The sequence below is a fragment of the Schistocerca americana genome, chromosome 9 (assembly GCF_021461395.2).
Source record: "Schistocerca americana isolate TAMUIC-IGC-003095 chromosome 9, iqSchAmer2.1, whole genome shotgun sequence".
Classification (NCBI taxonomy): domain Eukaryota; kingdom Metazoa; phylum Arthropoda; class Insecta; order Orthoptera; family Acrididae; genus Schistocerca; species Schistocerca americana.
In genome coordinates this window covers 63,657,582-63,673,905 of record NC_060127.1, presented here as the reverse complement: position 1 = coordinate 63,673,905, position 16,324 = coordinate 63,657,582, and the positions used below count along the sequence as shown (strand labels likewise).

Here is a 16,324-nt window from a genome sequence, read left to right as displayed (position 1 = left end):
ACAGCCATGGATGGTCTCCCTGACCACTGCAAATCATGGAGCTCTGCCGCACTGCCTTCTGATGAGCTCACCCTACGTGCCCAGAGACTAACTGTGCTTCTATCAACAGCAGATGCTCTATAGACTTTGCCCAAGTGTTTGTGAATATTCCCCAGAGTTCCTTTCTCTGCAGAGAGAAATTCAATGATGGCACATTGCTTGTAACGTACATCACATACAGACACCATTTTGTAACTGTCCTGCAGCTACGCTATCTGTCAAACTTGGCGCGTTCACTCAAGAGACTTCAAATAATACATAAGTAACATTTCACTTTCATAGAATTATTTTCGGCTGAGAAAAAAATGTGATCCATTACTTTCTGAACATCTCTTGTATATTCACACAAGCACAGTGGGATGGGTGATGCCTGTGACCATACTGGAGTAAGTGGTAGTTGTGTGGTGGTGCTGGTGAGAAGATATACAGGACAGGTCTTGCATCTAGATCTCTTGCAGCGATATGAGCCATGAAGCAAAGGGTTGGGAGCAGGTATGGAGTAGGAATGGAAGAGTATGATGGGTAGGTTTGGTGCGCAGCGGAATACCACCATGGGAAGTGTGGGAAGGACAGTGAGTACGATATTCCTCCTCTAAATGGTGAGCAGCAATCGATCCTTTCCATAATATTGTCATTATTCCATCCTGGATTTCCCACTGTTTGGTCTTTCTGTTTTGTAACTGATAAACATAGCTGGTCTTTCAGATGAAGTGTGTATTACATACATCAGCCACAGTCTTTCCTCTTTTGAATACAATGACTTTTTTCATTCTTCTTTTTCAGTATAAGAATTTTTAATAGCTATTTGAGATGCACGAGTGCGAGACGTTTTGACTGTACCGCATTTGGAGATTTTCCGCACCTGCATTGAGAACAATTAAAAGTTTTTGGAACATTGTTTCAAGAAAACAGTGATCTATTAAAACTATGACTTATTTGGCAAAAACAGTCTTGGTCGCATTTAAGTTGTTGATCTTTATTTTTAGATGAGCAGTTTCAATCTTTTAAAAAATGATCATCATCAGATCTACAGTCTTTGGTGACAGTAGGAATAACTTGTGCGCAGCAGGTCTGTCTGTGCTGGCATTGAGAACACAGAATTCAATCACGGCTTTAGCTGACTTAACAATCTCATGTCATTTTTCAGAACAAAGATCTTGCTTATCAATCTTTGTTTCTTTATAACTGCAAAATTTCTGTCACATCTCAAAATGCAGTGTACACTGAAGAAAAACTTTTGTGATGTCTCTTCAAAACATCCTAGACTAAATCGAGGAGACCATGACACAGGGCACATGGTACTTGGAACTCCAGAATTAAGCACTGCTCGGCACAAAGACTGTGCACCATCTAGTAATGAATGTTTGAAAACCTTTTCTCCATGCTTTTACACTTCAAGGAATACAGAGAACACAATATCATTGAAAATTCATTTTGTGGCACTATTAACATTAGGTACCCCTCAATTTCAGTTCCTACATCATCCCTGACTGTCTTGTTACTTATTTGGTGACAACTGCTGCTTTGAAATATGAACTGAATTTATTTGGATTTTGAGTGAGAGCTTCCAACAAGATTGTGCTGTGGTAGTTGTCAAAGACTTCACGACCTACCATGCAAAAGTTTTCTTTACAGTGTCAATACTACAGTGTGTCCAGCATATCACAGCATATGAAAAGGATAGATCGCTACTCGTCGTACAGAGGAAACATTTAACTGCAGGCAGGAACAAAGGTACATTATAGCTTTTGGCCAAAAGGACACCTTCTGAAATAAAAAGACACACACACACACACACACACACACACACACACACACACACACACACACACACACATATATATATATATATACATACATTCTTTCAGACCTAAGTCATGATTCTTCTACATATCCCTTTACTGAGGCAAATGCTAAGCCACTCTTTGAGATGCAATGCTCCTGTCTCTTCACCTACTTGACTTGACTTGTAAATCTTTCTACTTAGTTTAGTTGGTCTTTTGTACTACAGTAATCACTTTTGCTACAACTGGCTCACCACACATTTCAAAGGAACCATAGCGGCATTCAACTTAAATGATTAAGAAAAATCTTGGAAAACCTAAATGTGGACAACCGGGTGGGGGGGATTTCAACCACCTCCCTCCCTAATGCGAATCCAGTGTGCCACCACTGCCTTGGGCACCTCAGTAGACAGTCTGTGCCTCCATCGTCAGTGTCAGGGGCTGTCAAGCATTTGGACTTACTCCGCAATGATGGCACTAAAAGTTATCACTGAAAGTTTGGGATTTTATACAAATTTAATGCAACTACTTGAAAGGTAAAGTTTTGCCCGAGGTAACACTAGGTCAATTGTGTGCATAGTGCTACTATTAAGCCGAAGCTTCCTTCTAGGCTGACCATAGAGATTAGCACATGTTGCCACTATAACAGGGGCAGGAGACGGTTCATGTGCTTCTCAGACAGCAGCAAAGGTTTTGGTCGAGAGCTCGCCAATTATTCAGGCGAGTAGTGTCAGATACATCTTATTTTTGTGGGGGAGTTTGTATTGTCCCAAAACTCTTGGGAACATAAATAAAATGTCACTCCACACCAATTTTCATCACCTCAAAATGCATAATTTTACTTTTTATCCTTTCTATACAAGGTTTAGCATGGTTCCATATTTTTTAACTGTGAGTTAATCTCGCTTTTTAAAAATTTGTTTTGCTCTAATTAGTTTGTTAGTTACAACTGTTTACATGGAATGTTCAAATTACAATGAGTATGAGCATGCAACCTGTGCTCCCACCTTGGAGAACAGACAGATTTGGCAACAGGACGAAGTATGATCGGTACACAAACTCACCTGTTATCTGCTGTACGATGCTGTCAATGTACTCCTTTGTATTATAGTCCTTCCGTAAAGAAGGCTGTATACCGAATTCAAAATACGGTCCATACTCCCCTAGGAACTGCAACATAAATATTTAGAAAATCAACTCCAATGAACTTGGAAGTAGAGTATGTAACAGAAAAAAATACATGAATGAGAGAAATAACTGTTACCTTTCAATAATTATGCAAATGTTCTGGTTCAGGACTAATACTGACTGGATTTCGCAGAGTGTAACAAAAATGTTCAGACAAAGAGACAGAAGCATACTGACTCTTTCATTCTACCGCAGAGTGAGCACCATTTCTGAAACTTACCAACCAATTACAATTGTCCGCCGGACTGGTACACGAACCTGCAAACTCAGTTACTTGCAGGAAATGCACTTACTGACCGGACTATCAAGGCATGGCTCACGACTCGCCCGCACAGCTCTAATTTCGCCAGTACTTCTGCCCTAATTTCTGCACTTGGCAGAAGCCCTCCTCTGTATTTCGTCAGACAGAGACTCCTCAAAACTTCCAGGAACAGTTGTCTGCCAAAGTATACATGAGAGGTTCTGTAGAGTTCGGAGACCAGGCATGTAGGATAGGTCATGAAATGCAAGATTCTGGGTTTGAGTCCCAGTGTGGTAAGACAGTGACAGAGAAGCAGGTGCTACTGCAACCACAGGGCACACATTGGAGACAGTTCACGTCACTTCTAGTGAGCTTTTGTACATTTGTAGATTAAATCCAGAAGTCCATGAGTTAAAACAGCATTCAACACTAAGGAAAAGAACAAGAATTAACATTGAAAAAACTTAGTTAAACGACAGGAAACAGTATGTAAAAACTTTTATTTGGAGGATTGACCCATATGGCTCTGACACACGGACAGTAGAGCAGCCAAAACGAAAAAGACAAAAGGTTTCTGAGGCACGGTGTTGATGGAGAATCCTCAAGATTTCATGGACTGAGAGAATGACCAATGAAGAAGTGTTCAACAACACAGGGAAGAGAATATCATTGTAAGGGAATATCGAGTAACAGAGTTATTAATATAGATGACAATTGGCTGGGAAGAATGCACCAGGAAGACCAAGACTGCAGTACATAAGGCAGGTACAACGAGATCTGAAACTATCGACGCACACCTGTACTGAGGAGACTTATGGGGGATGGGGAAAACCGGAGGATGAGAACTGCTTTCAACCAGTCTATCTACAGATTGAGAAGAAAAGTAAATCATGTTTATATGACAGTGTCAGGTGAAAACTGCCTCAGGAGTCCATCTACTTTCCCATATATAACTGTACTCCAAAGATTTAAAAAAAATATATAAATCAAATGAAAAAGTCTTTGCAGAAAAGAGAAGTAGATGTATGAATATCAACAGCCCAGATGGCAAGCCAGCACTCTGCAAAAAGAGAAGGCTGAAAGTTGGAAGAAATATAAAGAATCGACTTCAAGACAATATTATACATAATGAAGATGAAGTAGATGAAGGTGAGACATGACATTACAACAAGAATTTTACAAATACTGAAAGATCTAAGTTGAAACAAGACACCTGAGTTACACAACGTTGCCTCGGAATTATCAAAATCCTTGTGAGAGCAAGCCGTGTCAAAACTATTCCACCTGATACACTAGAAATGTGAGACAGAAGAAATACCCACAGACTTCAAGAAGATTGTAATAACTCAAATTCCAATGGAGGCAGGTACTGACAGATGTCAATATAACTGACCATCAGTTTTATAAGTCATGGTTGGCTGACACAAATTATGTACAGCCACACTCCAAAAGCACCCTATGGTGTGTGGCAGAAGGTACCTTCTTACCTACGTCAATTCCCCCTTTCCTGTTTCAGATGCAAACAGTTCACGGGAAGAACAGTTATCGGCAAGCCATATGTAGGAGGAAGCAATATACTGGCTATCTATTCTTGGATTGTATGCTCTCCGAGGTTTAACAGTAAACCACACCGTGATTCAGAATGCCTTTCTCGCAGTATCTGCCACTGGAGTTGGCCGAGCATGTTCGTGACACTTTCACCTTACTAAATGAACCTGTAATGAAATGAGCTGTTCTTAAGATCTTCTCTAGTCTCTCTATCGATCTTATCTGGTACAGATTCCAAACTGACGAGCAACATTTGAGTATTCAACAAATAAGGGTTTTGTACGCTACCTCTCTTTTGGATGGAATACATTTCCTGAGGAGTCTTCCAACTGATCTTGTTCTAGTGTCTGCCTTACCTGCAATTAGCTTCATGTGGTCATTCCACTTTAAACTGCTCCAAATGCATATGTGTAGATATTTTATGGATGTAACTGCTTGCAATGACCGCTCTGAAAACACGTAATCACACAATTATTTACAGACTGATGGAATGACAGGTAGAAGCCTATCTCGGGAAAGATCAGTTTGGGTTCCAGGTAGATGTTGGAACAAGTGAGGCAGTACTGAATAAAGATGGGCAAAATCATTCATCCTTGGGAACTAGTTCACTGGTGATCGCTCTTTTTTGGGAACCGTTCATTTTTACTCGTTAGCGTTCATTGTGCTTGGTACATGATTCTTATGAAAAACTGAAAATTAATAGCACAGGTGACTGACGATGGAAGGCGTCAAGAGGGGCACTTGCCTCCCCCCTGGAGTACAGAGTTTTTACTCATAACAGAATTCTCTCACACTTGTAATTTTCGTGATTCTGCAAAACATCTCGTTTAGCCAACAGTAGCGTTATGTGGCCGATCACAAAGAAGTAATATAAGGTGGAGCACCACAAACCGGCCCCAAGTACACACTTCTCACCAATTACTCACGATCTGTTGACCGCTACGAGCAGAATAGATAAACATGTGATAATTAGGCAGTGAAGAAACAACAAATAAGGTAATGCAAACGACTTCGAAAAAATAGATGACGATTGGTAAGTGACAATGAGCAGTCTAGTACTCAGGGGCAATTTTTCGTGCGCTACCCTTACCACTGAAATAATATTGTAGAAGTTATCATATTCTCTTTACAAAATGTGACACCATACACTCGATTACGAAGCGCGGGCCTCATTCGGTTGTAAGTCGGTCTGCCTTCCATAACAATGAACATGCTCTTTTACCTTGGATCAAAATTAGACAGAAAATGGCCATTCGTGTGTGCCGTGCCGACGTCCTTTGCATGTCTAATAACAAAGAATCTTGCCTTTTTACAAATATTTCTTCTGCTGTTTACCATAACAGTGAAGTAAGCTAAGCTGATACACTTTTTTGTTGCCTGAAAAGATTTATTTATTACATACCACGTAATTTTTATGTAACTTACATAATTATAAAATACATTTTAATTACCGGCCGTGGACACTGAATAGACTACAAAAAGAACCAGAAGTTCAGAGTTCAAAAAGATTTGAAACAGATCTAGAACGGGCATGTGAAGCGAACGAAACAAACAACAACTTGATGCTGAACTAACTATGAGCAGTCGGCAGTGGGTCTGCGACAAGTGGCCACGCAATGAAGGATGAGTCCGGCCGAGTAAGACCGAGACTGAGACAGACGGGAACAGGACCAAGGCTGGAGCGAGACCGGCCGATGTGCCGTTGCGGGAACGAGACCGACCTACCCTGTTCCTGGGAACTATAAGTAGGAAGCCGCGACTGAAGTGAACTATGAAAGGCCGTCCCTTAGAATTCGTTCCTCGCTCATTCCGTTCACCTTGGTGAACCGTTCCTTTGTACCCGTTAGTTCGTGAATGACCCATCTCTAGTACTGAGCCTAAAAACTTAGCTTAGAAGTTAGGTTAAAGAAGGGCAAACCTATATTTAGAGCACATGTAGATTTAGATAAAGCTTTTGATATGTTGACTTGAATAAACTCTTTGAAATTATGAAGGTAGCAAGGATGAAAGACAGGGAACAAAAGCTTATCAACAACTTGTACAGAAACTAAAGTACAAGTGTTGAAGGGCATGAAAGGGAGACAATATTATAGAAGGAAGTAATACAAAATTGTGGGCCAGCTCCCATGTTATTTAATCTGTGCACTAAACAAGTAGCAAAAGAAAGCAAAGAAACATTTGGAAACCAATTAAAGATCAGGGGAAAAGAAACAGAAAGAAAGACCAGTTGAGCAGAATGGAATAATGACATAACATACATAAAATAAGAGTAATGAAATGTAGACAAATTAAGTCAGATAATGCGGAGAGAATTAGATTAGGAAATGAGACACCAAAAGTAGTCAGATTAAAGATAGACATCAAAGCAATTCACAGGCAGTCTGCTAGACCTATTACTGGTAGGTTCAATCAACATGCGGATATTACGGAGATGCTTGAGGGACTCAAATTGGAATCTCTGTGAGGAAGGTGATGTTCTTTTCGAAGAATGCTATTGAGAAAATTCAGAGAACAAGTATTTGAAGCTGATAGTTGTTTTTCCCACGCTCTATTTGTGCCTGGAACAGGAAGGGAAATTACTAGTAGTGGTAGAACATACTCTCTGCCATGCACCATACGGTGGCTTGCGGTGTATGTACGTAAATGTACATGTAAATGGAGGAGGGCAGCTTATTTTGTATTATCAGGAAATAAAAGGAGAGAGTGTGTCAAATAGGATAAGCAAGTCATGAATGCAATCATTAAAACAGTTTTTTCATTGTTGTGAGATCTTTTCATGAACTCTCAATTTCAATCACATACTTTCTCATCTGAATCTGAAAATAATTTGTTAACTCCCACTTACACAGGGAAAATGACTGTTGTGAAATAAGAGAAATCATAGCCCACATGAAAGAATTTAGGAGTTAATTTTTCCCCCATTAGCTATTCCAGAGAGGAATGGTCAAGACAGTGTTTGGATGTGGTTCTATGAGTCATCTGCCAAACACTTAAGTGTGCATTTCACATAACAACAGTGCACCAGTGAAAGCCAACAGTGTTTAGCACTTGTGAAGCAACTCTGGATCACCAAAAGCGCTTTCTTCCAGTGAACAGTGGAAACATGGCAATCCCTCAAATGAAATGGAGACATAAAAGACAGTACTGGAATCCCTCGTCGATGTCGGTGGATGTGTGAGTGAGTTCAGGATGGGCAGAATGACTTGTCTCTGGATAGGTATTCTGAGGCTGTAGCTGCAGCCCACAGGGTTACACAACATAAGGCTTAGAAGAGAGGTCACAGGCCATGCTATGGTGCTGTGATTCAGTAATTTGAATCTTTTACACTGTCATAATTTTCAGAAATTTCAGTGCATGTACTTACCAAAGGGCTGCACATAATGGATTATTAAGACACCTTGTGCACAGATCAAAATGTCTACTATTAATTAAAAACTGCAGGATCTTTCAATATCAATAATTGGGCCTAATAAAAAATTATATTTGTCTTTCCTCCTCTACTTATTTTCTATATCCATAGGATGTTTTTCGGTTTCCGTATTATACACAATGTGAAGACAACACTCTGCAGCATTAAAGGCTTCACCATATGCTCGCAGGAAATCCACCTTTGTCCATACCTGTCCCCCTTCCACACTCAATGGCAGGTGTCAAGTGCTATGTTGTCCTCCACAGAACAGCGTACCCTGCCTTCGTTTTGAACTTCAGATAGAATTTCCTGTCATTCTGGAGTCCCCTTGCACTTTGAGAGTCTGGTCCAAGAAAAGACAGGTGGTCACTGAGAGGCCATTCTTGCTTTGGTGGAGAAATTAAAAATGAAGCCCTTTGACTGTAGTCTCTAACTGTTTGCTTTCCCAGCTGGTGTACTACTTTTGAAGCAGAAAAAAAGAACAAAAGAAATAAATGCAACCTGTAGCATGGACAATGTCTGGGTCTATCTTAACAACGACCGTATAGAGCAGGGATACCAGTTTGTTGACAATAAGTGTTTTTGCATGGTATTTAGTGGCACTTAATCTGGCAATACTGTCTCTGCCTCTTTCCATCTGCCTTTCACCACCTTTAATGCTCACACCAATCAGCAATCTTTTCTCACACATGGTGGGATTACTACCCGTGAATTGTAATTAAACGTAAAACACATTCCTCAAATTCAGTCAGAACTATTGGACCAACAAGCTGTAAAGACATATACAGTCAACCTGACAGTACTGAAGACACTGTTTGAAAACAATTTTCAGATTTCGAGCAGCAGAACCTGTTCTAGCTTTCATAGCTCAACCTTCCCAGAAAATGGATGTGGAAGATATTCCAAGTAAAATGACTACTTCTAGCTCTTCCAGTGAGGTCAAACCTGAAGAGGAAATAATTTGATTTCAAAATGCCATTTCCTTAAAGTCGGAATACAATTAAAAGTGGCACCATATGTTTTACCATTCTCCTGAATCAAGTGGTTCCTAGGAGACAGAATTTTCTATGATAAACATAGTGAAATCTAAGTGTAGAAATACACTGACTGATCCTCACCTTTCAGGCTGCACGAGGTTGGCTCTGACAAATTATTCATCAGATTGTAATAAACTTGCCAATACTGCACAAAGCCAAGTACCTCACTAAACTTTTTCAACATTTATGATGGTGTATATTTTAATTTTTTTCACAGGTGATATATCTTGAAAGTTGAGTAGTAGGCCTACAACATTTGATAGAGAGAAAATTATTATGTACTTTAGAGGGAAACATTCCACGTGGGAAAAATATATCTAAAAACAAAGATGATGTGACTTACCAAATGAAAGTACTGGCACGTCGATAGACACACAAACAAACACAAACATACACACAAAATTCTAGCTTTCGCAACCAACGGTTGCTTCGCCAGGAAAGAGGGAAGGAGAGGGAAAGATGAAAGGATGTGGGTTTTAAGGGAGAGGGTGTGTGGATGGATGTGTGTGTGTGTGTGCGCGCGAGTGTATACCCGTCCTTTTTTCCCCCTAAGGTAAGTCTTTCCGCTCCCGGGATTGGAATGACTCCTTACCCTCTCCCTTAAAACCCACATCCTTTCGTCTTTCCCTCTCCTTCCCTCTTTCCTGATGAAGCAACCGTTTGTTGCGAAAGCTAGAATTTTGTGTGTATGTTTGTGTGTCTATCGATGTGCCAGTGCTTTCGTTTGTTAAGTCACATCATATTTGTTATTATGTACTTTGTGTGATTAAAATTTTTGATGTTAGCTACAGTGTTGTTTTGTGCTTAAATCCTTTATAAATTTCTTTAAGTTAGTTGATCTCTAAATGGACTAAATCGCATGTAGCAGATCTGAAGTTTAAAAATGTTGAGCACCCTTGATATAGAGGATGCCTTGGGTCTGCCATTTGTTTCTTTTGTAACTACAGGTTAGGAATACAGTGTCAGCCAGAACTGTGGAGACAATTTCACTTTTCACATTACATAGAAAGAAAAACATTTAAGACCTACGAGAGAGAGAGAGAGAGAGAGAGAGAGAGAGAGAGAGGTAATATTGCATTGCTTCTACACGAGGAAGCTGTACAATGTCTGTCAAAGCTGTTAAAGAAAAATAAAAGAGCTTCATCCATATTTTGTGAGCCATTTGTGCACCCACTTACGTCGTGTTCCGGAACTTCAGCTGGTAGTTTGCAGCCAGCAATGGCAGCTGTCAGCGCCGCCCAACAGCGAGCTGTGTTCGGCAGGTTGTAGCCACCTGGAACATCACAAGTGAGTGGCATCCACTGTTAAACGAGGCTCAGCAATGTGATGCAATTGCAACTACAAATCTACATAAATAAAAATCATTTGTTGCATGTATGAAAGATGATCACTTGAGAATGGCTCGACGGATTTGGCCTGCTGACCAGCCCCCGCCCCCCTTTTTGTCAAGACAAGGTTTGTGTGAAACAAAATTTTTGGAAAATCCACCGGAAAAGTCAGAAATTTGCATGGTATTTTTGTATGAAAACCTTAATAAAGGAAATGTAATGGTCGATTTGACAGCAAAATCTCGAAAAGCTATTGACCAATTTACTTCAAATTTTTACATGATATTCTAATAAATGTGTAGACAGGAATAAACTACATACATCATTAACACATATAGTGCATAAATATACATCTGCCAACAAGGTGGAAATGTCTTTTAAAAATTTTGAGAAGTTCCAGACAGATTTACTTCAAATTTTTACATGATACTTTAATGAATGACTGGACAGACATAGGGTACACACTTCTGTAACATATATATGGTATAGAAAAGTCTGTAAGCGAATGTATTGATAAGTTCTTACCCAATTTACTTCAGATTTTTACACAATTCTCTAATAAACCTTTGGACAGACATAGGCTAAATGTTCTTTAATACATATCACAATTTTCACAACATACTCAAAAAAATATTCAGACAACCATATACTGCATATTTTTTTTAACAATGTACAAGTCTTCTGTTAAAATCAACCGCAAGAATGAAAATGAGCTATGTTGTGCTGCGAGATTTGCAGTTTCATTTTTCTTTCCACAATCAGTTTTAACAATAGCAGGGCACAGAAACATTACACAAATTGTTTCTCTTATAAATATTGCTTTGCTAAAAGACAGATATTTGTAGGTTTGATAGCAGAAGCATTTCTATTTACACTGTCAACTGACAGCACATGGATGAACAAGATGGAGATAAGATGGAGATAAGAGAACCACTTGTATGAACATCAAGAGCTCAGATGGAAACCCAGTTCTAAGCAAAGAAGGGAAAGCAGAAAGGTGGAAGGAGTATATAGAGGGTCTATACAAGGGTGATGTAATTGAGGACAATATTATGGAAATGGAAGAGGATGTAGATGAAGATGAAATGGGAAATACGATACTGCGTGAAGAGTTTGACAGAGCACTGAAAGACCTGAGTCGAAACAAGGCCCCCGGAGTAGACAACATTCCATTGGAACTACTGACGGCCTTGGGAGAGCCAGTCCTGACAAAACTCTACCATCTGGTGAGCAAGATGTATGAGACAGGCGAAATACCCTCAGACTTCAACAAGAATATAATAATTCCAATCCCAAAGAAAGCAGGTGTTGACAGATGTGAAATTTACCGAACTATCAGTTTAATAAGCCACAGCTGCAAAATACTAACACGAATTCTTTACAGACGAATGGAAAAACTAGTATAAGCCGACCTGGGGGAAGATCAGTTTGGATTCCGTAGAAACACTGGAGCACGTGAGGCAATACTGACCTTACGACTTATCTTAGAAGAAAGATTAAGGAAAGGCAAACCTACATTTCTAGCATTTTTAGACTTAAAGAAAGCTTTTGACAATGTTGACTGGAATACTCTCTTTCAAATTCTGAAGGTGGCAGGGGTAAAATACAGGGAGCGAAAGGCTATTTACAATTTGTACAGAAACCAGATGGCAGTTATGAGTCGAGGGGTATGAAAGGGAAGCAGTGGTTGGGAAGGGAGTGAGACAGGGTTGTAGCCTCTCCCCGATGTTATTCAATCTGTATATTGAGCAAGCAGTAAAGGAAACAAAAGAAAAATTCAGAGTAGGAATTAAAATCCATGGAGAAGAAATAAAAACTTTGAGGTTCACCGATGACATTGTAATTCTGTCAGAGACAGCAAAGGACTTGGAAGAGCAGTCGAAGGGAATGGATAGCGTCTTGAAAGGAGGATATAAGATGAACATCAACAAAAGCAAAATGAGGATAATGGAATGTAGTCGAATTCAGTCGGGTGATGCTGAGGGAATTAGATTAGGAAATGAGACACTTAAAGTAGTAAAGGAGTTTTGCTATTTGGGGAGCAAAATAACTGATGATGGTCGAAGTAGAGAGGATATAAAATGTAGACTGGCAATGGCAAGGAAAGCGTTTCTGAAGAAGAGAAATTTGTTAACATCGAGTATAGATTTAAGTGTCAGGAAGTCATTTCTGAAAGTATTTGTATGGAGTGTAGCCATGTATGGAAGTGAAACATGGACAATAAATAGTTTGGACAAGAAGAGAATAGAAGCTTTCGAAATGTGGTGCTACAGAAGAATGCTGAAGATTAGATGAGTAGATCACATAACTAATGAGGAAGTATTGAATAGGATTGGGGAGAAGAGAAGTTTGTGGCACAACTCGACCAGAAGAAGGGATTGGTTGGTAGGACATGTTCTGAGGCATCAAGGGATCACCAATTTAGTATTGGAGGGCAGCGTGGAGGGTAAAAATCGTAGAGGGAGACCAAGAGATGAACACACTAAGCAGATTCAGAAGGATGTAGGTTGCAGTAGGTACTGGGAGATGAAGAAGCTTGCACAGGATAGAGTAGCATGGAGAGCTGCATCAAAACAGTCTCAGGACTGAAGACCACAACAACAACAACAACAACAACATCACAATGAAGGTCACAGTAGTAAAGAAAAGCTACCATCAAATAAAACGTGTTTCCATTATTACAAAATCAACCAATTACCACATAATTTGTTATGCATTAACTACAATCAACTGTTTCCTCTGTTTACAACAATATCATAACAATAATTAAATCCAGGTTATTTTCCTTTTCTACAACAGTACTGTAATGAAAATGAAACCCACATTACTTTGTTTCCTGTTACACCAATACTACAATAAGTGTTCAAAATGCCCACCATCATTTGATTTAACATATGCTTCATTATGGAAAATGCAGTTTTGTAGTACTCATTCACACAAATGCACATTTGCCATTACTGTACCGACAACACTAAAAATCCTGTGTGTAAATTTGTCTACATTATTTACTTGCTGGGCATAAATAAGTTCCTTCATATAGCCCCAACAGTACAAATCCAGTGGATTTAAATCAGGACTGCTTGCTGGCCATCAATGATGACCAAAACGCCCCTCCGTCATCCTGGAAATCTTCTATTCAAAAACCTTCATACTTCGTGACCAATGTGAGGTGGAGTGCCATTGTGTGGAGGAACCATGTGTTATGACATGCAGCTAATGGAACATTTTCTAATAAAGTTGGTAGCAATGTCTCCTCTAAAAAGGTTCAGAAATTGCTACCAGGTTGTGCAGGTAAAGCATAAGGCCCAATAATGTGACCATCGATTATACCTGCCCATAAATTTACGGGAAAGTGCTGCTGAAAAAGTGTTGCTACTACTTGCCGCGAGTTGTGAACCCTCCATGTGTGCATGTTATGGAAATTAGTTATTCTATTGTGAGTGAAACATGCTTCATCTGTGACGAGTATTTTGTTTACAAAATCATGCTGCGTATTTTGTAAGAAAAAACACTCAGAGAATTCTTGTTGTGGAAGGAAATCTTGTTCTTCCAACTCTTGTATGTAATGAATGAAAGAGGAGCCTCTGTGGTCTTACACCAAAGTGCAATGTATGACTGTGCAATACACCCACTAGGCGGGGATTTTTGTGGATGCGGTCCAGAATTTGTTCCTTATCTTCCAATGTACATCCTTCGTGTTGTGAGCCCCTGTCTTCTGTGTGGGGTAGTAAAGAGCTAGTATCTCTCAATCCGTGCAAATTAAATGGGTACTAGTAACAATAAAATGAAATCTTATCAGAACAGACAATACGTTTCACATACAGAATTATAAGTAAAAAGGTAAAAATAGCAACTGTACTTTTGTGGTCAAGTAAAAGTAGAAAATTACGATGATACAAACCTTTTGTGAATAGCAACAAATGTCAATCGTGCAGGAAGTCTTCGCTGTTGGAAGCATTCTCAATAAATTTGTACAGCTGCCCTCACAACACCTTTTGCCTCGCCACAAACTAAATCAATATCACACAGTTCAGTGATTGTAAATTTCGCTTCCATCCTATTGTTTAACTGAGTTGCAATAACATTTGCACAGGTAACACAAAGACCGCTGACAATTAGCATATTACAGTGACTCAGCTACTCAGGCTGCTGTTGTCTACCTGTTTGCGACTCACGCTAGAAATTTCAATACATGCAGCAGTAAATAGCACTAACCAAGTGCTTACATAAGTGAACCAGTGTTGCGGGTGGGGTGGATTGGGCACCCTTTAGTGTTTTGATCCTGTTTAATGAATTGTCCTAGTCTACTGTGCACAATGTTTCCGCAAGTCACATCTAATCTGTGTGCATTGTTCAGTGTGTATTTTTCCAAAAACATTGTCCCAAGACGAACTGTGGTTCCCCCCTGGTATCCGTTACTGCCAACGGTTAACTTTCTGGATGTAGGTGACCAACTGTCTCAAAAGTGTTTGACCCTATTACTTACCACTGGTCGTCGATTTTGTTCGAGGTGACATACACGTGATCTCTTATTTTATTGTTTCTGAAACACATCCATACAATATAGAAATGACAGATTACTATTCACCAAATGGGGCAGGAGTTGAGTTCCAGACAGGCGAAACAAAAAAAGACTGTTAATATTCAGCTTTCAGACGAAGACATAAATCACACACACACACACACACACACACACACACACACACACACACACACACACACACAAAAATAATGGAAAGTCGGAATGTCAACAATATTGTGAAAAGGATGGACTGCTACTCACTGTAAAGATGACAAGCTGAGTTGCAGACAGGCACAGTGAAAATACTGTTACATACAAGCTTTCGGCCAAAGCCTTCCTCAGAAAAGAGGAATGGACACACATTCATGCAAGCGAGCACACCTCTCTCTCTCTCTCTCTCTCTCTCTCTCACACACACACACACACACACACACACACACACACACAGACGACCACCACCTCCGGCCACTACATCCAGAGTGGCCAGAGGTAGTGGTCATGTGTGTGCAAGATGCTTACTCACATGAATGTGCGTGCATTTCTCTGAAGAAAGCTTTTGCTGAAGGCTCATAAGTAACAGTCTTTTTCACTGTGCCTGTCTGCAACTCAACTTGTCATCTTTACAGTGAGTAGCAATCTATCCTTTCATAAAATACATGAACATTCACACAAGCACAACTCTCTCTCTCTCTCTCTCTCTCTCTCTCTCTCTCTCTCATCCACACACGCACACGGTCATTGTACCCAGGCACTAGGGACAAACTGCGACTGTGCGAGATGTGTGCAACAATCTGGTGAGGGTAGCAGGGGTGAGGAGGCAGCATGGGGTGGGAGGGCAGGGAATAGCAGGCTGCTTGTAGAAGTGTGCAGGGATGTGGTTGGGACAGGAAAGGTGTTACAAGAATGAAGGGTATGTTGTAACGCAAGTTCTTGCCTATGCAGTTCAGAAAAGCATCTAGATGGCACGGGCTGTACAGTAATCACTAAAGTGAAGAACATCACACTGGGCAGCATGTCCAGCCTGGGTGGTTCATCTCTCTGTCGCAGTTTGGCAGTGGTCATTTATGCAAAGAGATTACTTGTTAACTGTCATGTCTCGTAGAAAGTGGCAAATTAATTGCAGCTAGTTTGTAAATCACATTTCTGCTTTCACAGGTAGCTCTGCCTTTGTTGGGGTAGGAGATGCCTGTCATGTAGGATCATGGTAGGCGGTAATGGGAGGATACAT

At 40.1% G+C, this 16,324-nt stretch overlaps 1 protein-coding gene across 1 annotated transcript in view; it reads right to left on the bottom strand.

Annotated features, from left to right (window-relative positions):
* Positions 1–16,324, bottom strand: part of LOC124551007 (histone deacetylase 8-like) — a 76,187-nt gene that overhangs the window by 12,434 nt on the left and 47,429 nt on the right. The window contains exons 7-8 of the mRNA XM_047125851.1: positions 10,425–10,519; positions 2,888–2,993 (exon numbers count right to left, since the gene is read on the bottom strand). Of these exons, the coding sequence (XP_046981807.1) occupies positions 2,888–2,993; positions 10,425–10,519 (201 nt within the window). The remainder of the gene's footprint in view (positions 1–2,887; positions 2,994–10,424; positions 10,520–16,324) is intronic.